Source organism: Penicillium argentinense, assembly GCF_028826775.1.
Source record: "Penicillium argentinense strain IBT 30761 chromosome Unknown utg000005l_segment0_segment0, whole genome shotgun sequence".
Classification (NCBI taxonomy): Eukaryota; Fungi; Ascomycota; class Eurotiomycetes; order Eurotiales; family Aspergillaceae; genus Penicillium; species Penicillium argentinense.
The window spans coordinates 5,170,266-5,195,717 of NW_026622664.1; the positions used below are offsets into that span (position 1 = coordinate 5,170,266).

The following is a 25,452-nucleotide window of genomic DNA, read 5'->3' on the forward strand; positions in this document are numbered from 1 at the left end:
CGTCGGCAAAGATGGGTCTCCAAGTGGGTGATCGGGGATTGCCGATGAGACAAAAAGAATTGTTGCATGATGCCGTCTCATAAAATCTTCAATTCCCCGGTGATGCGAAAGAGCGCGTACCACTTTCCCATATCCCACGATGTCGGTCCTTTTCACGAGCATTTCAGAGTGAGAGGATCCAATATAGCCTATTTGCCCCTATCGATGGCCCAATTAACCGTTTGATACAGAAACAACCCCGTCAAGCCTGGGGATGCTGAAGCCCTGATCCAGCCCCTGGGTCTCACTATCGACCCCAGCGAGTCGAGTGATTTCCACACCTTGCTCGCAGCTGTGCATGACTGTGCTGAGGGTGTGGCGGCCCTGCCTGATTATCAACCACTATCTGGTCAGGCCAAATACCCACGCGAGAATGTCCGTCGGTGTGGAAATGACGAGCAGGTTCTGGGGCAGGCATGGTCCCATAAGTTTCTGATTCGGGGAAACTCCCAAGGCGGCGCCATGGCGGGGAAATCAGTGAGCTTGAAAGATGTCATTGCGGTGGCCGGGGTGCCTCAGCTACTCGGAAGTGATATCACGCCTGCCTGGACGCCGAAAACTGATGCAACCGTCGTGACCCGATTGCTGGACGCCGGTGCCAATATTCATGGGACTTCTACGTGCGAAAACTATTGCCACTCCACCTCTTCCTATACTAGTGCCCAGGGCACGGTGGAGAATCCCCATGCGGCAGGCTATTCCGCAGGAGGGAGCACATCTGGCGGCGCTGCCTTAGTGTCAGCTGGCTTGGTCGATGTCACTATTGGTGGCGACCAAGGTGGAAGTATTCGGGTCCCTGCAGCTTTGTGTGGATGTAAGTCTTCCGGTTTAAAACATACGGAGCATAACTGACTGATTGTAGGTGTTGGCCTCAAGCCTACTCATGGCCGGGTTCCTTACACAGGGATTTCGAGCGGCGATGCCTTGGTTGACCATGCTGGCCCTCTCGCTCGCTCGACTCTCGAAGTTGCTACATGTTTAGATGTCATCAGTGGTTATGATGGCATTGACGACCGATCACTGGCAAGCCCGAAGCCGGGCTCAACCAAATTCGCAGCAGCACTCCATGAAAGTTCACAAAGACTCGATGGTCTCAAGATTGGTATCCTCAAGGAAGGGTTCGAGCACAGTGCAGTGGATTCCAGTGTCCGGAAATCTGTGACCATTGCCGCCAAAAAGTTTGAAGACCTTGGTTCAGTCGTGGAGGAAGTATCACTGCCAGACCATTATCACGGGCCAGCACTTTGGACTATACTTTCGCGAATCGCAGGTGCTCAAACACTTCTCGGTCACAACACTGGGCGACGGGGCCTATCTATGACTGAGGCCGAGCAGAGCAGACTGCCTTGGAGCGACGAGGGTTTCCAACGTGCCTTCCCGTCAACGAAAAATGTCATTATCAATGGGCTCTATCTGATGTCCCGCTTCCCGAATATCTATGGCAAGACGGTGAACATTGGTCGACAAGTAAGTGATAAGTATCAAGAATTGTTTGAGAAATACGATGCGATCGTCATGCCTACGACTCCTGTTGTTGCTCCAAGGCACGGAAACTGGGGTCTTCCGTTGGAATCGCTCAAACCCAGCATGGGCTTGACAATCAACACTGCCGTCTTTAATGTGACGGGTCACCCAGCCATGTCGATTCCTATTGGATTTGCAGCGGCCAAGGATGATGACCAAGTCATGTTGCCCGTCGGCATGCAGATTGTCGGGGGCTTGTGGCAGGAGGAGAAGATATTGCAGGTTGGTTATGCATGGGAAAATAACTTCGACTGGAAGAAGATGCAGTATTCAACGGACAAGAACTAGATAGCATCTGAGCGAGCCTCGATTCGCATAGTCAATGTATATAGGATTCAGCAACTTGCGACTTCATTGACGACCATGTGATGCACCAAGTATGATATGATGTATATTGTTTTTTTGATAGATTTGGTTTAAAATAGCTTTCAATTTGCTCCCGGTTTCTGACACTATTTGTATATGTATTTACTCTACACGGTTATATATCCGCCATCCACCACCATGGCATGGCCTTGAACGAACGACGCCTGCGTCGAACAGAGAAACAGCACTGCATCTGCCACTTCCTCCGGTTTTCCCATCCGTTTCATTGGTGCGATCTCTACAGCAGGAGTGATGGCTTCACGTACTTCCTTCTTTTCCATGACTAAAGGCGTCTCGATGACACCCGGGCAGACACAGTTGACTCGGATCCCATCCGCCGAGTAATCTATCGCATCTGCACGAGACAACCCGATGATAGCTGATTTAGATGCACAATATGCCGCTATAATCCGATCCGGGTCATTAGAGATGGAAATTTGCTAGGGAAATTCGACAAAGGAAGTATGAAGGCCACTCACGAGCATTCGGTCGGCTGACAATCCCTAGTTGACTGGCGATGTTTACCACCGCGCCTCGCTGAGGAGGACGGTTGGGATCGTGGCTAGGAAGCGGTTTCTGTGAAACCATCTGCTTAAGCTGAGCCCGCGACGACAACCAACACCCGCGATAATTGATGTTATTGACGCGGTCGAATTCCTCGAGGCTGGTTTCTGCCGATCGCATGGGAAGACCCAGGACACCAGCACAGTTGACAGCGTAGTCGACACGGCCAAACTTCTTCACTACTTGATCGATAAATGACTGCGCAAATCGATCCTCGGCGACACTGCCGGCATGAGAGAACAGCTGCACCTTGGGGTGGTCTGCGGCCACTGATTGCCGAGTCTGCTCCAGAGTCGATGGATTCACGTCTGTGATGGCGATTTTCTCACACCCTGCGGCCGCAAAGGCCCTGGCGACCGCGGCGCCGATGCCTACACTCGATTCCTGCGTGAGTGGATCTGTGGATCATCCTCAATCTCCGCATTCAGGGTAGCATACCGGTTCCGCCAGCGCCCGTCACGACGGCGACGCCTGGAAAGAGCGAATTGAGAAGGGACATGGACGCAAGTAGTGATTGCGATCGAAGGGAGAACCTGCAGTATTGCCGTTTGGCGAGTATGTTTATAGCGCTCGAAGAGATACCGGTTGATGGCGATAGTGGAGAGCGCGCGATGGGCCGTTGGAGTCACCGCTTGGGGAGTTCCCCCAAGGCGCTCGTCGGCCGCCCTCCACTTTCTCCTCTTCTCCAAGTGACTCCGAGCAATGCCATCCCCATCACCCCAGACGGGCCGCGCAAAAGCACGGATCTGTGTCCATTGTGGCCGGGCCTTTCGTCGCACCGAACATTTGGAGCGTCACGTCCGAACCCGTAAGTTGTGTTGGGGTAACCTGCAAGGCGACGAGACTGACCACGCCAGATACCAAGGAGAAGCCGTTCATCTGCTTCTGTGGGGCAGCGTTCACTAGGCGCGATCTACTCAAGAGACATAATCGCATCTCCCACCAGGATGGGCTCACCTCGCCAGGCTCACAGTCCGGTCTCCAAGCGCCAGCTCCAGTAGCAGCCCAGCCCCAGGCCCCCCACCCCCGGCGCCTGCAGCCCTCCCGCAGCCGCAGCAATATGATGCATCTACCCGGTCTGCGTCGATTCCAGCACCAGTCACAAGCGCGATGCATCAATGGTCGGGACAGCCGCCGCAACAGACGGCCTACTTGCCTCAGCCTCAGCCACCGGGCCTGCTGACCCCAGGGCCACCGAATCCCAATGCCCCACCGGAAGGGCATCCTGGAATGCACGATCCGGCGATGCTCCAGGCGGCCCAGTTACTACTTCCCGGCGACTATCAAGCTCCCTGTAAGTAAAGTATCGTGGACGAGGAAGGATCGATGTGTTAACAACTAAAAAGCACTGCCGTACCTACCGGAGGACCTAAACCATTTCCAAGAGTTTACTCACTTCTTGGATTCCATTGGTCTCCCAGCAGAATGGCTGCCCTTCGAGGGTGATCCCTCACAGATGCAGGATATTGGGGTGGAAGACGTGCCAAAGCCTAGCCAGTCAACTCAAGAACAACCCAAGCGTTCAAGCAGCATCAGAGAAGGCTCGAGGGGTGATTCGCCGTTCCGATCATGGCTGCCCTCAGTACCGAGAGAAGACCAGAGTCTAGGCAATCTTTCCGACCCAGGTATGTCTTCCTTAATTCCTGCTACTTTAGAGTGATGTCTGACGATATTCCAGAACCGCCACAAGTTACCAAAGCCTCTCGATTCCATGTCTCTGAAGACCAACGTTTCCGATTGGCTGCTTCACTCGAGGACTTTCGCAATGTCATTCCCGATTTTACCCTTCCTTCTCGCCACACTTTAACTCGCTACCTCACCTCCTACTTTGAGGGATTCCATCCTCATATTCCATTCATTCACGTCCCCACGTTCCGCTTCAATGAGTGCTCCGCAGAATTGATTCTGGCTATAATGACTATTGGAGCCCAATACCGCTTTGAGCATCGTAACGCCGAGAAGATATTCCATGTTTCTAAAGCGGTTCTCTATGAGCGCATGAACAGGGAATCCCGTTCGGGTTATCCAATGGGCTCCCAATATGGTGATCAGGCCCATTCTGGGAGCGTGGGCACCACTAGCTCATCCCGTCAAATGGAGGTGATCCGATGTCTTCTCGTGCTCATGAGCTACGCTACCTGGGAGCGAGCAGGCCTTGTCCAAGAAGCATTTCAAATTCAAGCGCAGCTGGTTCAACACCTTCGTGATGCTGGACTGACAGAGCCACATTCTGATCCGCGTGGCCAAGTCCTGGACTGGTACGAGTGGGCAGATCAGGAGTCTGTTCGTCGGACCAAACTGATTTCATTTTGCTTCATTCATATCCACAGCGTGGCATACAATGTCTATCCATCGCTGCGCAGCAGCGAAATACACATGCGGCTTCCTTGTTCTACAAAGGAATGGATAGCGAATAATGCCGCCGAGTGGGAAGCTGCTCAGAGAGATCGCGGGCCCCAACAGCTATTCTTTCAGGATGCATTGACACTTTTGCTGCAAAAGTCACGATCCGCTGTGCCATTGGTGCCTATTCCTGCTCCTCTGGGCAACTACATTCTCCTCCACGGCCTGCTCCAGAGGATTCACATTGTCAGCGAGCTTTCATTACCAAATGGGCTTCATTCAACCAGCCTTCCGACCGAGGAACTGAACAAGATTGAGTGAGTCTGACCAAATTTCGCTATTTTCAAGAAAGTATGCTGACTTCTGAACCTAGACGAGCCCTCCGCTCCTGGACCAGCGTCTGGCAACAAGCCCCGGAATCAAGCCTCGATCCACACAACGCCAACGGTCCCATTCCGTTCACTTCTAGTTCTCTACTTGGCCTCGCCTACGTGCGACTATCTTTGAATCTTGGCCCCTACCGCCGCTTAGAAACCCGTGACCCTACAACAATAGCTTCGGCACTACGTCGTTCTCCCAAGCCAGAGCGAAGCTATCGCCTTATACCGGCGCTAATTTATGCGGCTCACGCGCTCAGTATCCCCGTTCGACTTGGAATTGATCATATAGCACGCAGTCAAGCTTTTTTCTGGAGTGTCCGCCACTCGCTTGCGAGTCTAGAATGTGCAGTTCTCCTGAGCAAGTGGCTCTTCACACTTGCCGAGGCAGGTCCAGACCAAGCGCTAAGTGGTAAGTCATTCAATCAAGATCTATTAAGGCACCTTAATAACATTCCTGGCAGAGAACGAGAGCCGAATACTCCGCTGGACGCAGTGTATTGTCGAAGAGGCATACACATCTATTGATCTGGAAGATGAATCTGAAGCGCCACCCAACCTCGAGCCGGCATCGTTGGGAATAGCGGTTCTCAAGCTGTGGTCCAGGCTATTCAAGCGAAACACACAGTGGCCATTCATAAACTGTCTTGGCCAGAGCCTGGAACAGTATATGACCATGATTTAGCTTTTTTTAATGCCCGCTTTTTCCAATAATTATTCACATGTATCTTGGATGACGCCAATTATGTGTCTGCGAAAAAAAATTGATCACATACCACACCTATTGGAAATGTACAGGATTGATCGTCTAGGTGCTGCATCGATAAAATGAAGTATCAATGTCTCGGGCTTCTACATACTCCCGGTGTGAGCTGATACTGGAAATGAAATTGTCACACGTGCTAGACTGGATATGCTCAATGGCGTGCGAAGGAGTTTCAACTGCAGTACTTGAGTTGGAAATATGCTCACTGAGGGGCAACCTTTTTGTCAATAAATTTAGAAATTGTCATTCCCATATCACACATAGACGCCCCAGGGCGTCAGTTTGGCACTTGCACGCACACACGTTTCCCTAAAAAGCCTCTGGAGAGCCAGCATCGTGTGCTGATTGGCCTCGTAATGGCTGTCCCTTGCCTCGATCATGGTCCATTCATTTTGGGCGTCAACTGATACATCACCGGAGTCGGCAAAGAATCTGTCGACTTGAAAGAAGTCTCTTTTAGAACCTGCAAGGATCTTGCTGCGACAATATCGATAATGCAGGTGGGAGCATGAGCACGGTCCCCCGAAATCAAGGCCACGGTCTTACTTGTCTGGGGGTGTTCCGATTGATCCCACCGGATACTCTCCCTCGCACGGCGAGTGGAAAATCTGAATCGATAAGCAAGGCCTTTGTCTGCCAATATGATGTTATCGAGAAAGACCTATTGGGGTGCGCATGCAGTGCCAGTAGAGCTTCAGAAAATCAAGAAGCAATTGAGTGGGTCGAGGATACCTTTTCGTAGAAGATGGTGGCATCCGTGCTCACCAATGTCTGATCTTTCATGAACTCGGCCACCGCATCACGAAGGGGCAGGATCGAGTCCCCGAATCAGATTGTAATTCCTCTTGAGATATTCCTCTCTGGAGGATCAACCACTGTGAACTTTGTTTGGCTTTGACTAAGGCTGCCAGGAAGGCAGAGCGGCTTTTACTGCCAGTCCTCGAGCTCGTCGGACATGGGCAAGTCATATTCGTCATAGTAGCCATGAACGCTCCGGGACGAGTCTATTTGCTATCGAGTGTTGACGGAACGCGGCGTGTGGGTAGATGTGGAGTGGCGAAGAAGACAAGGGGAAGAGGGGATAGAGAAGATACGACGGCCGCCTTTAAACGAGCGACGTCAAATTCAAGATGGCAGAACAGTGCAATAATGGTAGCGAGAAGTCTGGAAAGACACGAGGTAGAAATCTTACAAAGTAAGGCGCGATCGGGAAGGTGACCCTGGTGTGAATTCAGTGCACCGTTGTCTGTCTTGAGATGCCAGGGAGTCCGATTGGTGTACCAGCAGCTCTACTATCAACAGTAATGCTTGTAGTATCCATAGTAGTTTCAAATAGCCATTTTATTAAATACCGAGATCCCGAATTCTCATCTCCACCTGGTTTTCACCTCAGAATGCCTTTGAAATGCATTCTGATGTGTAGATCTAGAGCGGCGCGATCTGATTGGTCGGACCTGGCGGAGAAGGCGGGCGAGACCGCCCTGCGCGCTTTCGTTCACATCAACTCGCTCGCGGTCTTCGCCCGACCTCTGCTGACCGACCGACTCTTGTGGTTTGAGAGTACTTTGTGGACACAACCTGGCGGCTAGCTTACTGAAAACACCGGCTTATCTTCTCTCTCATCTAGAAGCACCTACCTCGGTATTGTGGAGGTTCGGAAAGTCGTTTGCGCCGAAGCTCTCCGCACTAGACCACACGAGCAAACCCCGGGGCCCAATTGACCACGGCGCGATTGAATACCCGAGCGTGAGTCGAGTCGCGACCTGTGTACAAGCGTAATGGCTTCACTAGAAGAGGATGAGGACCGCGACCTGGCGGGTGAGTCTCTCCAATCCACCATTCGCAGTTGCTTGCGCCAACAAGCTTTCTCTAGGTTCGCAGGATGGAAGTTCCGATAACGAGATCGACGATGCTATGCGAGATGTGGACGATAACGAAGGAGACAACAACGACGACAACGACAACGATAATGAGCAGGACGTGGACGCCGACGCCGATCAGGACCAAGATCAAGACGAAGATCCGGGCAGCCCCTCGAATGCAAGTCAGGCCTCAGATGGTGCTGGGATTTCTTCGCAGCAAAACCCTGACACCACGACCATCGCGGAGCCAGGAACTGGCGATACCTCCATGCTAGAATCCTTCTCCATTTATCACCCTAGCGTGCGCTCGGAATGCCTGACGGCCAAGACCTACGATATTGTTCCTACGACCGCCGCGCCCCACAGCACATCGATCAATGCGGTGACAGCCACAGCAGATATGCGATGGGTATTCAGTGGAGGATCTGATGGGTTTGTCAGGAAATTTAACTGGGCCGAGTCGATCAACAGCAAGCTCATGCTGACCGTTGCGCAAAGGCATCCCTTTGTCGATAGCGTGGTCAAGGCCGGCGTGCTGATGACATACTGGGAGAATATGGATGGCAACAGTCTGTCGCCAGTCTACTCTTTGGCCTGCCAGAGCGAGGGCTTATGGTTACTTTCTGGCCTGGAGTCTGGGGCCATTCGACTGCAGACACTGCGACATGATGAGGGCAAAGAAATTGTTTCGCTAGGCCAGCACACATCCGCGGTGTCTTCCCTCAATCTCACATCCGATGAGCAATCTTTGCTCTCGGGAAGCTGGGACAAGCGAGTTTTTGACTGGGACCTCAACACCGGACAGGTCCGCCATGCCTTTGGAGGGAGCGCACGCCAGATCTCTGCAGTGCAGATTCGACCAGAGTCGAGTTTGCCAGTCCCGCAGGACACGATCGATCCGTCGCTGCCAAGCGGTACTTACGCGTCGAATTACCAGGCAAGCGGCTTAGACAAGTTCAACTCCATGGACGCATCTCATGATTCTGGAGATCAGGGAGCCGAGAACCCGCAGGCGGGCTCGCCGGCTGACTCTCTTTTCGGCGGGGCTGACTCCTTGTTCGGCGATGCAGATGGCGGGGCGGTAGATGGAGGAGAACCCTCCGGAGGTGTATTTGGCGTAGACGAGGATGATGAGTTCGGCCGCGCAATGGCCCATGGTGTTCTTGCAGATGCAGACGCCCCTGGAGAAATTGACACTGAGATGCCACAGTCCGACTCTGTGCCTCAAACGAATTCTGTCGCCGGAGAGACCGCAGACGCCAATGCGCATGACTCGCAGGCGAACAACGAATTTCGGAAGACGGAGATTACTACAGAGCCAGCACAACCTGCTGCTGGTGGGCTACCCAAGGCCGAGGAACTGGAGACGTCTATGGAGCACGACATATCGCAGGGCATGCAATCAGAGCAGACATCTGGGACCGACACAACCTTCCTCGCGGCCTCCATCGACGGGACCATCCGTGTATGGGACCGGAGGCAACCCGATCCCGTGGCTCGGATCAGCCCTCGTAATGTCCCCCCTTGGTGCATGAACGCATGCTGGTCTCCTGATGGAAACTTCATTTACGCCGGACGGCGAAATGGCACGGTCGAGGAATTCAGTCTGCATAAGGGTCTTCGAGAGGCTGAACGTACATTCAAATTCCCTCAAGGAAGTGGCCCTGTGACAGCTCTGAAGGCTATGCCCAACGGCCGTCACCTTGTCTGGTAGGTTCCTCTTGATTAATTACCCTCAACTCAGCCCACTAACTACTAGTCAGTGCCTCCCATGATATTCTTCGCCTGTATGATCTTAACCAGGAGCAAACATCTCGCCATTCCACTGTGCCTTTCCTCATCATTCCGGGCCATCGCACAGGAACAATCTCACAACTCTATATAGATAATGCGTGCCGCTTCATGATCTCTACTAGTGGTAATCGTGGCTGGGAAGGAAACACTACAGAGGTTTTACTGGGCTATGAGATCGGTGTTCCTCAGTAGCCCAAAGCGAAAATGCCCAAGGTAGATCTGGATTGGCTGACAAAAGATCACGTATGAGCTCGACTCGCGGACGATAAACGCTACAACCCGAGCTTTTAGTAGCATCTACTGCGTTGCTAGCTTGTATTGTAGCTAGCATCATCAATATAATTCGCCCAAAATGCTATTGTGAAAATCACAAATACGAACAATCATTTGCACCAAAGAAAGCATGGCAAGATCTTAATAGCATTGTGATTGACAGATCGCAGATAGTTTCTCATAACTCAAGTCAATATGAACGTGAATCAACGCCATCCAGTCCAGTTTTGCCCAAAATTCAAATTGTTCGCATCAAATGTAAATGCCAAATAACTCCAGGTCATTTCATCTCGTCGTGATAAAAGGCGTCAAGCTCTAAACCGTCGCAAACTTCACTTTGCTGTGATCGCCATGTCCCAAAAAGTGGATTGCCAGCCCACTTGACGTGACCGTCACGGTCGTTGGAAAAGTACACATATGCCGGTTGCTGAATTGGCTCGCCATCATCCGACTCAGGCTTTACGCCCCATGGCCCCGTCACGAGACCACCAAATCCAGGAAGGTGGATGTTTGGAATGTGCGTACGAGTTTCAATGGAAGCGCCGCGGATGTTGTTGACTGTGATAAGGTATACCGGTGGCAGGTCGGCATCGCGTTCTGCACGAAGGGGCATGGGAATCCATGCCTCGTTGTTAAATGACTCCGGCCTATTCTTATCGTGTCGAAGGGGCAATGGTCGAGAGAACAATACGTCATCAAGCCTTTCTGTGTCGAGGATCATGCCAGGTGTTTGGACGTAGAGAACGCTGTCATATTGCATAAATTGGATCTGACCCAAACGCAAAAGCTTGGTGTTTGTTGTTGAGTAACCCGCCGACGTAGCTGCAGTCATATCGATAGGAAGTAGCCAGATACCATATTTGATACTGGCGGCACGCAGTATGGAAAGCGCAATCGAGGCTGGCTTCCCGAGTTTCTTCGTTGACATTCGATCCCATTCTTGTGGGTACATAAAGAGACGGTCCTGGACGCGGGTGCCATTTGTCGCAAGCTGCTTGAAAAAGAGGACCGCAGAGCAAATATCTGAAGGGTCGGGTTCAGACAAAAGCTGCAGATATGCAAAATTGCCTCGCGGCTTCGCATGGCGATCCTGACTGCCTAGCGAGCTCTCCTGATCGACGCCTGCATCCAAATCTGAATCTGACAGGCCTCGCTTCTGGAATGCAGATCCTAGGGCCTCGCGTGATCGGGTAGCCGGCTCAAGGGGTGGGCGGATGGCATGCTGGATGTTCTTTACTGATTGCTGCTGCAACACGTATCCTGATAGAAATAATAGTAGGGTGAAGATGCACACTACTCCCATTGACACGATGGTGGAGACCGTGGACGAAGTGAGGAGCACCATGGCGCAAAGGTGGCCGACATGGAAAGTGAGGAAAGAGTGGATATAATTGGAATATCAACCATGCATGGCTGGCCGCCCTCTTTTGTTCGATGTCTCAAAGTCGGCCCTAGAGTCGCATGACATCAGGCGCAGACTTGTTTACGGAGGGCAACCCAGCGAGCGGTTGGCGGTGCGACTATCGATAAGCAGCTGTGGCGGTGCGCGGCCACATTGCGGCTGACACCTTCGGGGCCACTTTTCAGCTTTCAGCTTGGGCGATCTCTAGGTCCGAGGTTTCTTTTGCACGCCAGCTGTCCTCGATATCCTGCAGCCATGGCATCTCACCGCGCGGATGCCAGTAATTTCCTTGACAACCGTGGATACAGTGGCCCGCTCGTGCGCGGAGTCAATCCGATCACCCTATTTGAGAAAGCTGTGCGCGATCGCATCACTGACTCCTACTACTGGAAGGAGCAGTGCTTCGGTTTGAACGCCGCCACCCTATGCGACCGCGCCGTTGAATTGACCTCCATCGGCGGTACCTACGGAGTATCCGAAAAACCGGCGCCCTTTCTTTGCCTTGCCTTCAAACTTCTGCAGCTCAATCCGGAGCGCAGCGTGATTCTCGAATACCTCAACTTCACCGACCCCGGCAGCGACAATGAGGACGAAGACGATGGAGTAGTAAAAGAGCGTGGTGACTTTAAGTACCTTCGTGCTTTGGCTGCATTCTACGTTCGTCTCACCTTTGATGCGGTCGATGTGTACAAGACGTTGGAACCACTTCTCCTCGACTACCGGAAATTGAAGCGCAGAGTTCGGGATACATTCACATTGACATACATGGACCAATTCGTCGATGACCTTCTCACCAAGGATCGCGTGTGTGGTACGAGTCTGTGGAAACTCCCCCCACGTTCACAACTGGAGGATCTGGATATGTTGGACGAACGAGTTAGTCCGCTGCAGGATGAGTTGGAAGAGCTCGATCGAGACAGTGACAACGGCGATGAAGATGGTGATAAAGATGATCGTGAACACAGTGACAAAGCATCTTCTGGACAGAAGGATGAAGATGAAGACTGAATCACTCGAGTTCCTATCTTCACCTTTCAACCACGAATCGTTGATAATTGCTGACGGCTTTCGTACCGAAATGCGACACAGTCGACGATCGTCTTAAGTGCAAGCGCAGCTGCAATCTCAAATTGCATAACCAAAAATACCGCCCGGCCAATGCTGAGGAAGCAGACAGGCCTAGCAGTCACTGCCGGATGCACCATATAACCATACGACACGTTTGCCATGGAACATGGACCGGCCGCCAAAATTAATGATACCTGTGACAATCGCATCTACTCTGACCTTCCACCAGAGAAGTCTAGTGTGGAGTTCACAAGCTTCATTCTAGCTGCTCATCGATATATCCAAAGCACGGGTTGTTTGTATTATAGTCGTCAAAGATCTTTGGCCGCCATACCCAAGACATGAGAATCAAATGGAAATACAGAATTAATCAACCTAAAATCCCTGTTGCCGATGCCATTTCTCCTCCCAGCCCTTGAACCACGGGCTATCATCCAAGGTAGCAACCTCCCAATCCTTTGGAATGAGGCCTTTCTCCTCCTGCTCCTTTGCCCACTCCTCCAATTTCGGCAAAATGACATGCTGAACATGCCATACGCCCTTGTATTCCATGATGCTTTTCTTCCCCTCCCTGAGCACCTTGGCTACCAGTGCCGGTACGCCAGGCTCGTCCCGGAATTCAGTGATGGGGCTAAATACAGCCTTGAAGTTGAACACCACAGCCGCGGACAGCGGGAGGCGACGCAGAGTCTGCCAATCGACCCGTAAAGAGCAATATTCAATCTTCAGCTTTGGGTCTTGGGAGTTTCGAACTTCCTCATGCGGGTCGCCTGGAGGCATATACAGTGGTTCTCCGACCTCGAGACCCCATGAGCCTCGCTGGATCGGCTTTTCTGTCGGCATTTTGGTGAAGAAGCTAGAAGCACGAATTAGCTCACTCTACAATGGGCCGAATATTGCTAGTGGACGAGCATTGACATACCGATCCATTGAAAACTGCATCTTTTCCTTATAATCCGGAATCGGAGCATGGATCGCGTCCAGACGACGCCCGATCTTGGACTCAACATTCCATCCGAGGGCAGAACAAATCACAGCCGCTCGCAAATAGTAATAGCCGGTCTTGTCATCGCGCAACATCAGCGCAAAGTCTTCGGGGACATTGTCGAGAAGAACCTCTAACGGAGGTTTGGCTCGGATATCCTGCTCGGTACCGAGGATGTAGTTTTGCAAGATTCGCTTGTCGATGAGCGTGAAGTACTGCGGGTATCTAGTACAGATGTACTGCAACACCATCTCCATGAGTTCCTTGCATGCCAACTCAGAGCCAGGGAGAGCATCGAGCACGGCTTTGCCGTTCTTCGTGAAGAGCTCTTTGCGCTGGGCTATGCGGCTCTTATATGTGCTTTCGAGTTCGATCCACCAGTCATTTTCCAACTTGGTTAGAGCTATTGAGACCTTAAGACGATCAGATATCCACTTTCAGAATGACGGGAAGAAGCATCTGGCACTTACACATGGTTTGGTGGTACGACCATCTAAATGGGCGATATGGGCGCGGTAATGCCTTTTCAAGTTGATGTTCGGGATAAGGCTTGGGAAGCGGAACTCCGCTCAGTGTTGCATAGTCGGGGAAGTCTCCCAGGGCTTTCACGTCGTCTACCGAGAACCCAGTCGGCGTGTACAAATTTCCTGGGCTGGTCCTATAATCTGCGGTCATGGGCAACATCCTCTGGCGCATTTCGGCTTCCTCGCCCTCCTTCCAACGTATGATGGCCCCTTTTTGCTGGAGGAGGGACTCTCTACGTGAGGGTGGAAGGGCATGGTCATAGCTTGACGGCGATGTGGCGCTGTTGGCTTGTTTCCTGTCTGGGGATATGGATCGCGGTGGGGTTCGAGCTGTTGAGTCTTTGCGGCCGCGTATGGATAGTCTGCTTAACAGGGATTTGTTGGACGACCGGCTGAGGAGAATATAGACTGCACTTGCCGCAAGGAGGAACAGTCCGATTCGCGAGGCGCTCTCTGGGCTTGGGAGGAAATCCATGGTTGTTCAGTTGAGGCGCATTGGGGCTGACAGGGGATGGTTGTATATCTGGGCTTGTTTGAACTGGGCTGCTGAAGGTATATTTTTTGGCGAGGGGATGATATCCGTCTTGGTAATATTTGGTATAGTTTATATGTAACAGCAAATTCGACCGCGAAGGAGACGAGGGCAATAAATACTCCTGACCCTGGAAACGATAGCGACGCCAATGGTGAGATGATAATCTTGTGCTGCACCCAAGCCAGGATCTTCGAAGCGGGGAAGCTCGCATCTGAGTCGATGACATAGGAAGGACGCACCGAATCTCTCCTTCGGTTGGCTGCGGTGATAATGGCACGACTACTTTTTCCGTGTTTGGCGAGGAAATGCAGACCACTGGCAGGTTATTTGATTTAACGGGGTAGAGTTTAACGCTTGCGATTATCTTCTGCCCTTCAAGTTATCCTTGTGGCTGAGCTCTTATCGACATCTACATCCAATAGTTGCTGGATATTATCATCGAATATCTTGTGTGGTGACCCGGCCTGGGCCCTCTCGAGGTCCCACTTTGCCGACTGGATCCAACCCGGTCGCAATATCTCTCATTCAATACACACGAAAGTCGGCAATAAGTCTGATGGATAGACAGCTGAGACTAGAGCAAAGATAAGGGATACTAGGACTGGATATAATGTACTAATCGGGAAGACTGGTTCTGCTATACCCGAAACGGCAAAATTGTCCAGACATTGGACGAATGAGATCACGGATGACCAACCCCGGATTTCCATCAGCTGCCGTTGCGTGGAGAAGCTGGGAGTTATTGTTTTATCCTATAAAGCTTATCGTGAATGCCTCGGCTCGTTGCAGACAAGAGGCTAGTATACCTAGCGCACCAGCATTTGATAACTATGATAACAACTAAGCAAGAAGAGACGCATAATCAGGTCGAAAATTATCTGAATGTTTGTAATAACACAATTAAGACAATTAAAAGGGATAATCCATTAACTCACCTGCTAGTAGGACATTGGAATACTGTATAAACAAAATACAACGAACCCATTTTCTGGCTTGCTTTCCTAATGGAAACAGGTCGACTTGGTGAACTACGTGGTCTCCTAGCAGTACTTCTCAGCATTCAATGCATTAATAACAACCTTGAGCATCATTTTTGGCTCACTTGGATCTTGAATCGCGACTAAAGAAACCATCATTGGCAAGTGCAGCTTCTCACTGGCAGTCTAAGCATCCGCTTTGAGCTAGACCAAGCATGATCTCACTCGCCCTAAAGCCCACCAGCCTCCACCTGGCAGATACTGAAATAAAGCTACCTTATAAGAATTGTCACCTTTAAGGGCCGCTTTGTGCGTTAGCGGTAGCTAATATATTACGACGACCCATGTTTAGCGATATACGCACACAGTCACTGACTGGCAGAAAATAATCGCGTCAACCCCGCCCCGAAATGGGGGCTAGAAGATCAATTCTACTACACAGTGGGCTTTGAAGGTCATCAAATCTTGCCAGTCATGTCGACTATAATTGCCAAGCGCAAGCGTGCAATGAAGGCATGCATCCCTTGCCATCAGCGCAAGCGAAAATGCGACACTGTGTATCCTTGTGGCACGTGTTCCACCTACGGATACACCTGCAGGTACATCAACGACAACTCTCCGCTTGCACCCAAGCGCATAATCGACGGTGACAATCGTCTGGCGAATCTGTCCGCCACAGACCACAGTCCGACCAGCCGGTCTCAAGGGGATGGCTCGTCGACGAAGAGTCCCACCGTCGTGGCCGGCGCGTCTCCGGGCATCTTCGACGAGCAGAAATTCAGATACTCCGGGGCATCGGCGGCCATGGCATTCCCGCACATCCTGAGTGTCGCTCTCGGTTCCGACAGCCCTCCAAAGACGCGGTCGTTCGCTTACAACTTTGGCATTCGCCCCGAGGAGGCATCTAACGCTCACTGCTTTTTGGGAAACCTCATCTCGGAGGAAGACCTTTGCTACTTCTCGGGTATATACTTCTCGGTACTAGGCCCCATCGGCGACGTAATGGACCCAAGAATCTACGCTCAGCGATGTCGGAATTATTACCATAGTCCCCGCAGCAACACAGACACCAGCAACACGGTCGCCTTTGCCGCTGTTGCCGCTGGCATTGCTGCTCTCGGATCGTTCCTATCTCCCAAAAGACACCCGAGGGAGTCTGACCTGATACAGCACGCCAAATCCGTCCTCGATGACCCGTCCTCTATGCGTTTGCATGGCATCGACCATATCGTCGCGTGGGGTATGCGAGTGCTTTACCTACGGGCCACAACCCGGCCCAGCAATGCTTGGATCGCTTCGTGCACGCAAATGCACCTCTGCGAAGCAATAGGGCTGCACGAGGAAGACAACATCAAGAAAATAGCGTCCATCGCTGGCGCCGCTGTTCTTGGACATGATGAGGACCGGCTGAGGAGAATTTTCTGGATCTCATGGGCTGGACATAACATGTTGTCCTATGAGTACGATCGTTCGCCTGTAGGATTTCGGGTCGTCACTTGCCAGCCTATCATCGGAATACCAGGGTCCGTTGCCGATCAGTTCGTACAACTGATCCAAATCATTCCATCGCCTAATTCTCCGTTCCAGCATAAATCGCAGCCTTCAACTCCGAGTGAAGAGCTATTTCAACGACTCAAGGCGCTGGATGAGCTCAAAGTTACCCATCCGTTTCTCGTGGTGACCAAGGCTGATATTGCGTTCTGCTTCTATCGACGCCTTTACCAGCTCAAGATCCGCGTACCGGACGATATCATTGAGCGCGTCATTGATAGCGGCAATTCCGCAGTGGAGGCGGCCGAGCGGCAAGCTAGCCAGGGTCATCTGTTCTGGAACGTCATTGGCAGCGTCTTCCAATATACATGCATCCTGTTGGCCATCGACACGCCAGCGGCCTCCGCCCACATCGGCGCCGCTTTCAAGGGCCTGGAGAACCTTGTCCAGGCTGCTGATACAGGACTGACGCGTGAGGCATTGTCGATGGCGCGGCACCTGCTCAGCCTTAGTATGGCAAAGAAGCGAAAAGAACTTACCCAGCTAAAAGCTGTCGAGGCGGGATATGAATTCTTTCAGACACAGCCGGCATCCGAGGCCAACACCGCGGTGCCAGACATAGATTGGGATTTGGACTGGGATCAATTCTTCATCGAGCCATATCTGACCATGCTCGGCTCTGACCTCCAGTTCTAGTGACGCAGATGTCGTTGGGTAGAGGACGTGCAATCCGATGACGCCTCGCCGCGAAACACAATCGAGTATGCGTAGATCTGTGGCCCTTGTTTGGAATTTTTTTATCCTTATCATTTTGGAGGTTAAAGACATGCTCGGAGCTCCATCAGTCGGTCCGAAGGTAAATCATCAATGCCATGCGCCTTGTGCGGCTTTATGTGCGGCTATTGCGGAGTTACTCCCCTATCGCCGCACCAGCCTATCAGAAAGTGTTGGCTGACCTTTGGATGCGGCAGCTGCGGCGGAGAAACGCGGGCTTACCTCAGTCGATCGCCATCGCCGTCACTAATGAGGCTGGCGTCGCCCGTTGTCGCTCCTTCCCCCCCAGAGCTATTATCTCCGGGCGAATCTAGTTTGAAGTACTGGTATAATTCACTCGGAGATACTCGAGAAAGGTGGAGATCTTTTGACTGATATTTTCGTGTACGATCCAATATGACAAGGCTAAGATGAAAACCGCCGAGAACTACAGCACTCGAGATTGGGCCTGAAATCCATAAATAGATGGGCATTTCCTGCACCAGAAAATTATTTTCAGACACACACAGTTACCACTCTTTCACTAGCTTCAACGCCTTGAACAATCAATCCAACCATCATGCCCAAGTACGCCAAAAACCAGCCCGTCGGCTTCAAAAACGCCATCGAAAGAGTCGCTATTGTCGGCGTAAGTAAATCCATCAACAACACCACGTATACAACATGACTAACAAACACACTAAGGCTGGAGGTACGATTGGATCGCACATTGCCAATGCCCTTCTAGAAACCGGAAAACACAATGTCACGGCTCTATCCCGCAAAGACAGCGGTACCAAGCTCCCCGAGGGCGTCCTAGTCGCCCCTGTCGACTACGATGATGAGGCCACCATTGTTGCCGCCCTCAAGGGCCAGCAATTTCTGATCATCACCATGGCCCCTACCGCGCCCCGGGACACCCACAGCAAGCTTGTCCGGGCGGCCGCAAAAGCCGGAATTCCCTACGTTATGCCTAACGGGTACGCCGGCGACATTGGCAACATTAAACTCGGCGAAGACACATTGCTGGGACCCGTTGCTAAGGCTGACAGGGTCGAGATTGAGACTCTCGGCATGCTGTGGATCACAGTGTGCTGTGGGTTCTGGTACGATTACAGCCTGGCGGGTGGCGATGCGCGCTTTGGATTCGACTTTGACAAACGTTCCCTGACCATCTATGATGATGGCAACACCAAGATCTTGACGTCGACTTTATCGCAGGTTGGGCGCGCCGTGGCCAAGGTTCTGAGTCTCGATGAGCTTCCCGAGGATGAAAACGATAAAAGCCTTACTGTGTCGACCTTCCTCAATAAGGGAGTATACTTTAAGAGCTTTGTGGTCAGCCAAAACGACATGTTTGAGAGCGTCAAACGTGTCACCGGTACCACCGACGCCGACTGGACGATTACGCATGAGGATAGCAAGAAGCGATACGAGGATGGCCTGGCGCAAGTCAAACTGGGCAACATGGCTGGCTTCAGCAAGATGCTGTACGCAAGGGCGTTTTACCCGGATGATCCCAATGATTTCTCGGCCAAGGCACAGAATGAGCTGCTTGGATTGCCGGATGAGAGCCTGGATGAGTCAACCAAAGTGGGGATAGACTTGGTCAAGGAGCTACAGCTTCGTGTTGAACGTATGGCGGCCTAGAAAACAGCATACACAGTGCATGTACTGAAGTTGGACTAATTGATGTGTAAATATTTACGCGGGAATCACTTGACCAGAACTTCCTTACTTTTTAAACAGAGATAGCTCTTATTCAAAGTTTCAAGTCGCTTTCAGGAAGCAGTGCTGAGCGCTTGAAGCCCCTAGAGTTCCCACGGGGCTTTGCCCAGCGAGGTAGAATAATGGGCTGCCAGGTAGTTAATTATAGTTAACTAGTGTAGTGGGGAGACCCCCTCCCCCTACTACATGGGTGCCATCCAGACTATGTGACACAGCCGGCAGTATACAGTGGCCGGATAGCTAGATCTAGAATACACCTTCTTACACCTCCCCGGCCTGATCCCTACATTCGGGTTTCTCGCTATTTCCTGACAGCTACGCGTATGTTTTGTGGTGGGTTTCTGCTGAATTGACCCGCACGTCTCAGCGCGTGCTGCCATCGAGCGTTTCCCTCTTCACTAGTTACTTAGGAAGTGCCTGGCTGCCTCAGGCCACACATGCTGTCTTGTCATCCTCCCGATTTGATCACAACTGAAGCCTGGACATAATCCCGCTTTTCCCCTTTAAATTCAACTTCATTCTAGTGAAACTGACACATATCATATCATCGACGTGGGTTTACTTTGGCCAAGTGCTAGGCAAGCATGCAGATTGGAAACCTTGAACTCACGCGATCGAAATCGCATCCTTTGCGCCATACTCCCTTCACGTGTGGACCACAACTAATAAACCTCCGAGTTCTGATCAGCGCGCTAAGGGCCCGAACGGCGCACACGCAGTTATATTTCGGCTAATGCCATTAAAATCCCCGGGAAATGCAAGTTCACCCGAGATGTCTTGCGGGCACCTGTCCTGGCCCAAGCAATGTCGTTACTTTACTCTGTCCCTCGTCCCTCCAGTATAAACACTGAAAACGCGTCTGAATTGACCGCTCGAACCCGAAGATAATATCGCTCTCTTAGCATCAAATTGTTCCGCATATCCAATGCATCGCCAGGTCGAAATTCGGGAGACTCTTGGCGGCTTCTAGGCACGGCCTCGGCGTCGCCTGATCATTTGCATGCTCGTTGCGCGTTGCCCCAGCCTGGATCCATCGACGATAATCACTACTTCATATGAACATCCCGAGGCACATAGTGGAACTGGTCGGCGATGACGTACTCATGGTGGCCCTGCCAGGGCTCAGAAGACCCTTTGTCGACAGATTTGTCAATTTTGTACGCCGCGTGCACGCTGTTCGGCCCCAGCCTTTTGCCCAGGGGCCCCACGAGTCCCCTCGGGGATCATCTCCAGACGTCCCTGGGCGAGCCCGACCGACGTGGAGAACGTGTAATTTTCTCCATCCTTACCAGTCGAGTGCGTACGCCCAGCTGCATGGGATCGGGGCGTTTCCAGGGTCTGAGCACCCGTACGGCATGTGTACATCCAACCCGGGGCAGCGGACGCCACATTTTGCACTCTAAACCGACCTCCATGATGAAGGACGTATACAATGTCGGACCGTGAATTATGGTCGACGCCTCTTCTTTGCTTGTAGCTTCTTGTATGAAAGCTTGGTGGGCTTGGTAATCTTGGTCAGCTTGGCTGTCAAGGATGTAACGACCAGTGCGTCCAACAGAGGGCTCCGGAGTACCTGCCCAGCCTGCAGCGGGCCCCTTGGCTTGGAGGTATCGTGATGCCAAGGGCTTGTCGCCTTGTTATTTACAATGTCGTACTCTGAAATGAGCCATCGCCTCTGCCCGCTAACTGCATCTAGAAAATCCGTGGTCAGGGGCCGTGATTTCGTAAGATGCGATTCTGAGCAGGGCTCTATTTATTTCGAGATCTATGTACCCACTTTCTTTGTCGGTCCTTTCGTTTTCCTCTGCATCGTCTGCTTGGTCTATGGCAGTTCAGAGTGAACATCGCTACTATGCTAGGTGTTCCGAGATATTTTGGTCTGCGAGGCAACGCCCTCAACCTGGCTATCAGTTGGATTGCGGGTCTTGATTTTCTGTAAGTCCCATGTATTTATCAACGACTAGGGTACCTCTGCTCACAAAAGCTCTAGTCTATTCGGATATGATCAAGGTGTGACCGGCGGTCTTTTGGACCTGCCGTCGTTTACCAAATACTTCCCTGACATCGATCCGGAGTCCGTCGAAGGTACCCTGAAAGCAGATCGCGAGACGAATCAGGGAATTGCTGTCGCCGCTTACAACTTGGGCTGTTTTTTGGGTGCCGTTTTCACAATCTTCGTTGGCAACCCCCTGGGTCGCAAGAAGACTATCTTCTTCGGCTCAGTGATTATGACGGTCGGTGCCATCCTACAATGCACATCATACCAGCTCCCCCAGTTCATTGTTGGTCGAATCGTGACTGGCTGGGGAAATGGAATGAACACAAGTACTGTCCGTAAGTGAATGCAGTCTAGATCGCCTGGCATATGCCTAGTCCACTATGTCTTGGCTGACTTCATCCTAGCAACCTGGCAGTCGGAGACTGCACAAGCCCACCAGCGAGGCAAGCTAGTCATGATAGAAGGCATGCTCATCACAGCTGGCATCACGATTAGCTACTGGATTAACTATGGTCAGTTCTACCAAAGGCTTAGACTACACGGCTGTTCCCTTCTAATTCCGACGACAGGGTTCGCATGGATTGGCGAAAGTGAAGTCGCTTGGCGCTTCCCGCTGGCCTTCCAAATATTCTTTGCTCTCATTATCTTCGGAGGTATTTTGAACCTTCCAGAGTCACCGCGGTGGCTCGTGATGCAAGGCCGCGATGAAGAAGCGATCGAGGTTCTCGTCGCCTTGAACGAAAAGCCACCAGAGGATCCATTTATTAAAAATGAGTTCCAGTCAGTCAAACTTACGGTTCTAGAGATGTCCAAGGGCTCTTACAGGAGTCTTTTTGAGATGTCTGATTATCGCGAGTTTCATCGTGTTTCTCTTGCCTATATCAACCAAATGTTCCAGCAAATATCGGGCATTAACCTCATTACATACTATGTATGGCCATCCTCTGCGATCAAAGTTGACTTGCTAAGGCTAATCTTTTCACCTATAGGCGCCAAAACTGTTCAAGAAAATCAATCTATCGCAGAATAACTATCCCAAGCTTCTGTCGGCTTGCAACGGAACTGAATACTTCCTGGCATCCCTGATTCCGATCTTCATTATCGAAAGGGTTGGACGCCGCAAACTGATGCTGTTCGGAGTAAGCTACTTGCCCCATTATGTCTCTATGCCATACTGACTCACATTATCGTTCAGGCCGCAGGAATGTCACTGTCAATGGTCGCCCTTGCTATCACATTGTGGGCTTTGGATAACGGGCACCCATCAGGCGGGCCTGGTCAAGCAGTGTTCCTCTTTGTGTTCAACACCTTCTTTGCTATAGGATGGCTTGGAATGACCTGGCTATATCCTGCCGAGATTGTCCCACTGCGTATTCGTGCCCCGACCAACGCTCTGTCGACTAGGTGAGATTCCGCCGGTTCCAATATCTAGAGTTCTGTGAATGTTTCTGACCTGACTTTGCTAGTGCAAATTGGATTTTCAACTTCCTTGTTGTCATGATCACCCCAATTGCCTTCAACAACATTGGATATCAGACTTACATTATCTTTGCCGTCATGTATGTCCCTCTGTCGATTTACACCCCCGCCCCCTCCCAAATGTCCCAGGGCTAATATCGTTTTAGCAACGCATTTATCTTCCCGGTAGTCTTTTTCTTCTTCCCGGAGACGCGCTACCGCTCTCTTGAGGAGATGGACGACATTTTCAAGAAATCTACCAACCTGTTCAATGCTGTTACGAATTCTTTGAATGAGCCACACCGTTATGATAAGAATGGGCAACTCAAGTCAGAGTATATTGCCGAATTTGAGCAAAATGAGAGAGTTCGAGAAAGTGTATATGAGAAGCCCGATTCTTCTCACAGTTCTTCTTAGTCGGCTTCCTGGCTACGAAGGCTACAATCAAAGCGCCTCCAGGATGTCTTCAAACTCATTCTCTGTGTCTTGAGCGAGATGAAAGTGCACGATAATCTCTGACTTATGTTTCTTTTCTTCTGTATCAGTAATTTGATGATGCTTTTGATTAACCTTATGTTGATTTCAATATCAACTCCGCGTTCGGATTTCCCAATTCTCGGGGGTAGAATGGATCTTCATGTGCAAAAAGGCTAGCTGCGGTTCCAGCATAAAATAATGGTCGACAGCAGATCATATCCTTATCACGTCGCATTACCAGGGTCCAAAGCAGGAATTCATCATTCACCTGAAGGGCAAATTGACCACTTATATAGGGTAATACCAAGCTAGGGTCTTCCTGTCCCCCGGACATTGCATAGACAAAGAAGGCATTCTAGCCGGAAGCCTAAATATAGTTCTTTCATCCGTGTCCTTGACTCTTCACGACTCGAGGTACTCGGATGAAGATAAATATCGAGAGATTTCTCGTTCTATGTATTCGTTCTTCCAGCAAAAAGGAGCAAGATGAACTATAGTATCATCGCTGAATTCATGCTGCGGTAGCAAACCCCTTCTACACAGCCCTTCAATTACAGATGGCAACATGAGTCGACGTACCCGAGTTCTTCCTACCATCCAAATCAATGATCATGCATCTCCAAGGGCGCAAGATCACGGAAAACCCGGACATACTCCGAGACCTCGAACTTGCATCGAAGTTACAGGAGGACTTTAGAAAGTGGGTTCGGAACAGTGTGCACACACAGAATCTCAAAGATCTTGGGCTGTCCACGACGCTGAGTTTAGAGGAAAATGGAAAATGGCTACACCTGCTACGTTGGACTCAGGGTTTTATCCCATCAATTATATCTATGGAGAAGAACCTGTTATTCCCGAATTTACTGAGCCACGCCGTGTCCGGGAGAAATCTGAGGTGACAATCTATTACCCTCCTGGTAGTATCCAAAACTCTGGCCCAGACCAGGAGCTCTTTCCCAGGTCATCTACGACGGACATGTCGCAGACGTGCGGGCCCTGCTGGGAAGCAATGGCGCCAGAGCGGATGCGTATACAGTAGGCGGAACGAGGATGCTGAGTCTAGCTGTGCTGTCGAAGTCCCTGGATATGGTGGAAATGATGCTGGAATTTGGAGCACACCCCAACCAGTGTGATCTGATTGATGAAAGTACGCCTCTCGCCCATGCGACGCACACGCCTCACCCGGAGCTGATTCCTATCATCCACTTGCTTGTCATTGCAGGCTCAAGTTTGAGTCAGGGGAATGTTATGGCCGGTATTTTGCGAGCCTTCAGCCTAGACATGGTTCTGAAGGCTGTTGTGCAAGGAGGTTCCTTCGGCTTTATAGGGGATGAAGGAGGTACAGCTCTTCACTCTGCTGCATTGCGCAACGACCGCATCGTGCTTTGGCTGGTCAAGAATCGGATGCCTCGTAGGCTGTTTAACGCTCAGGATGATTATGTTAGGACTGCTCTGTACTATGTTGTTTCACAGTCCAAACACCCTTCCTGGCGAACTTCTTCAACATGGGCATCGAAATCAACATCAAGTATAATCGCGGTTGGACAGTCCTCCACGAGGCAATTTCTTTGGGCCAAACCGGGGTGGCGATTGAACTGATTGAGCAAAAGAAAATTCGCATCGATGATTTTGATCAGTGTGGACGTACTGAGTTGCATCTTGCGGTTAGAAAGCGAAACATGCACATCATCCAGGCGCTTCTTGCTCGAGGAGCAGACATTAATGCTCTACGCTTTGCTAAGGGTCAGCCCAAGAATGGCAGTCCTCTGCACTTCGCAGTTCAGGAGACCAGCGCGGGGATGCTGGATTGTTTCCTAGGGAGTGGTCAACGGGAAAATCCGGATCTGAAAGACGGTTGCGACAAGACGCTGTCTCAAGACGTTATGCTCATTCCAAATGGAGCAGTACAAGGTCGTATCCAAGCCCTGCTACTTCGAAAGCGAAGCAGGCCCTAGATTTGAGAGGCAGAGGGGTCACTTCTGTTAAATTCTTTGAATGTTTACCGGGACTGAGGTTGGGAATACTTGTTTGGCGATAAGACATGTCTCCCTTGGTGTCCTTCTCGCACTGGTCTTTGGTATCCCAACTCATTAACTCTTTTTTTATCAAAATGAGCTAGTTACATGTACTCCATCACCTAGAATACA

At 51.2% G+C, this 25,452-nt stretch overlaps 11 protein-coding genes across 11 annotated transcripts; 8 read left to right on the forward strand and 3 right to left on the reverse strand.

Moving 5' to 3' along the window:
• Window positions 1-139: 139 nt before the first annotated feature.
• N7532_006732 (putative amidase) lies at window positions 140-1,851 on the forward strand (the record flags this gene model as incomplete). Its single annotated transcript, XM_056619226.1, has 3 exons — window positions 140-168; window positions 231-853; window positions 902-1,851. 3 exons carry the CDS (start codon window positions 140-142, stop codon window positions 1,849-1,851), a joined length of 1,602 nt encoding a protein of 533 aa, XP_056475385.1.
• Window positions 1,852-2,036: 185 nt separating this feature from the next.
• N7532_006733 (SDR family NAD(P)-dependent oxidoreductase) lies at window positions 2,037-2,992 on the reverse strand (the record flags this gene model as incomplete). Its single annotated transcript, XM_056619227.1, has 3 exons — window positions 2,037-2,332; window positions 2,409-2,891; window positions 2,932-2,992. 3 exons carry the CDS (start codon window positions 2,990-2,992, stop codon window positions 2,037-2,039), a joined length of 840 nt encoding a protein of 279 aa, XP_056475386.1.
• A 611-nt stretch (window positions 2,993-3,603) lies between these two features.
• N7532_006734 (uncharacterized protein) lies at window positions 3,604-5,898 on the forward strand (the record flags this gene model as incomplete). Its single annotated transcript, XM_056619228.1, has 5 exons — window positions 3,604-3,787; window positions 3,840-4,118; window positions 4,172-5,153; window positions 5,210-5,625; window positions 5,678-5,898. The coding sequence occupies 5 exons, from the start codon at window positions 3,604-3,606 to the stop codon at window positions 5,896-5,898; spliced, it is 2,082 nt and encodes a 693-aa protein (XP_056475387.1).
• A 1,859-nt stretch (window positions 5,899-7,757) lies between these two features.
• Window positions 7,758-9,827, forward strand: N7532_006735 (WD40 repeat domain-containing protein; the record flags this gene model as incomplete). Its single annotated transcript, XM_056619229.1, has 3 exons — window positions 7,758-7,797; window positions 7,853-9,551; window positions 9,605-9,827. The coding sequence occupies 3 exons, from the start codon at window positions 7,758-7,760 to the stop codon at window positions 9,825-9,827; spliced, it is 1,962 nt and encodes a 653-aa protein (XP_056475388.1).
• A 361-nt stretch (window positions 9,828-10,188) lies between these two features.
• Window positions 10,189-11,253, reverse strand: N7532_006736 (uncharacterized protein; the record flags this gene model as incomplete). Its single annotated transcript, XM_056619230.1, has 1 exon — window positions 10,189-11,253. The coding sequence occupies one exon, from the start codon at window positions 11,251-11,253 to the stop codon at window positions 10,189-10,191; it is 1,065 nt and encodes a 354-aa protein (XP_056475389.1).
• Window positions 11,254-11,565: 312 nt separating this feature from the next.
• On the forward strand, window positions 11,566-12,318 carry N7532_006737 (PRP38 family protein; the record flags this gene model as incomplete). The annotated part of the gene is made up of 1 exon (XM_056619231.1): window positions 11,566-12,318. The coding sequence occupies one exon, from the start codon at window positions 11,566-11,568 to the stop codon at window positions 12,316-12,318; it is 753 nt and encodes a 250-aa protein (XP_056475390.1).
• Window positions 12,319-12,753: 435 nt separating this feature from the next.
• On the reverse strand, window positions 12,754-14,362 carry N7532_006738 (heme-dependent oxidative N-demethylase family protein; the record flags this gene model as incomplete). Its single annotated transcript, XM_056619232.1, has 3 exons — window positions 12,754-13,234; window positions 13,301-13,766; window positions 13,834-14,362. The coding sequence occupies 3 exons, from the start codon at window positions 14,360-14,362 to the stop codon at window positions 12,754-12,756; spliced, it is 1,476 nt and encodes a 491-aa protein (XP_056475391.1).
• A 1,511-nt stretch (window positions 14,363-15,873) lies between these two features.
• Window positions 15,874-17,586, forward strand: N7532_006739 (C6 zinc finger domain protein; the record flags this gene model as incomplete). Its single annotated transcript, XM_056619233.1, has 1 exon — window positions 15,874-17,586. One exon carries the CDS (start codon window positions 15,874-15,876, stop codon window positions 17,584-17,586), a length of 1,713 nt encoding a protein of 570 aa, XP_056475392.1.
• A 637-nt stretch (window positions 17,587-18,223) lies between these two features.
• On the forward strand, window positions 18,224-19,293 carry N7532_006740 (aromatic alcohol reductase; the record flags this gene model as incomplete). Its single annotated transcript, XM_056619234.1, has 2 exons — window positions 18,224-18,292; window positions 18,349-19,293. The coding sequence occupies 2 exons, from the start codon at window positions 18,224-18,226 to the stop codon at window positions 19,291-19,293; spliced, it is 1,014 nt and encodes a 337-aa protein (XP_056475393.1).
• A 1,930-nt stretch (window positions 19,294-21,223) lies between these two features.
• Window positions 21,224-23,245, forward strand: N7532_006741 (sugar porter family MFS transporter; the record flags this gene model as incomplete). The annotated part of the gene is made up of 8 exons (XM_056619235.1): window positions 21,224-21,306; window positions 21,362-21,705; window positions 21,775-21,882; window positions 21,940-22,301; window positions 22,360-22,509; window positions 22,566-22,774; window positions 22,837-22,929; window positions 22,996-23,245. The coding sequence occupies 8 exons, from the start codon at window positions 21,224-21,226 to the stop codon at window positions 23,243-23,245; spliced, it is 1,599 nt and encodes a 532-aa protein (XP_056475394.1).
• Window positions 23,246-23,910: 665 nt separating this feature from the next.
• N7532_006742 (F-box domain and ankyrin repeat protein) lies at window positions 23,911-25,260 on the forward strand (the record flags this gene model as incomplete). The annotated part of the gene is made up of 4 exons (XM_056619236.1): window positions 23,911-24,067; window positions 24,115-24,222; window positions 24,291-24,716; window positions 24,779-25,260. The coding sequence occupies 4 exons, from the start codon at window positions 23,911-23,913 to the stop codon at window positions 25,258-25,260; spliced, it is 1,173 nt and encodes a 390-aa protein (XP_056475395.1).
• Window positions 25,261-25,452: the final 192 nt, after the last annotated feature.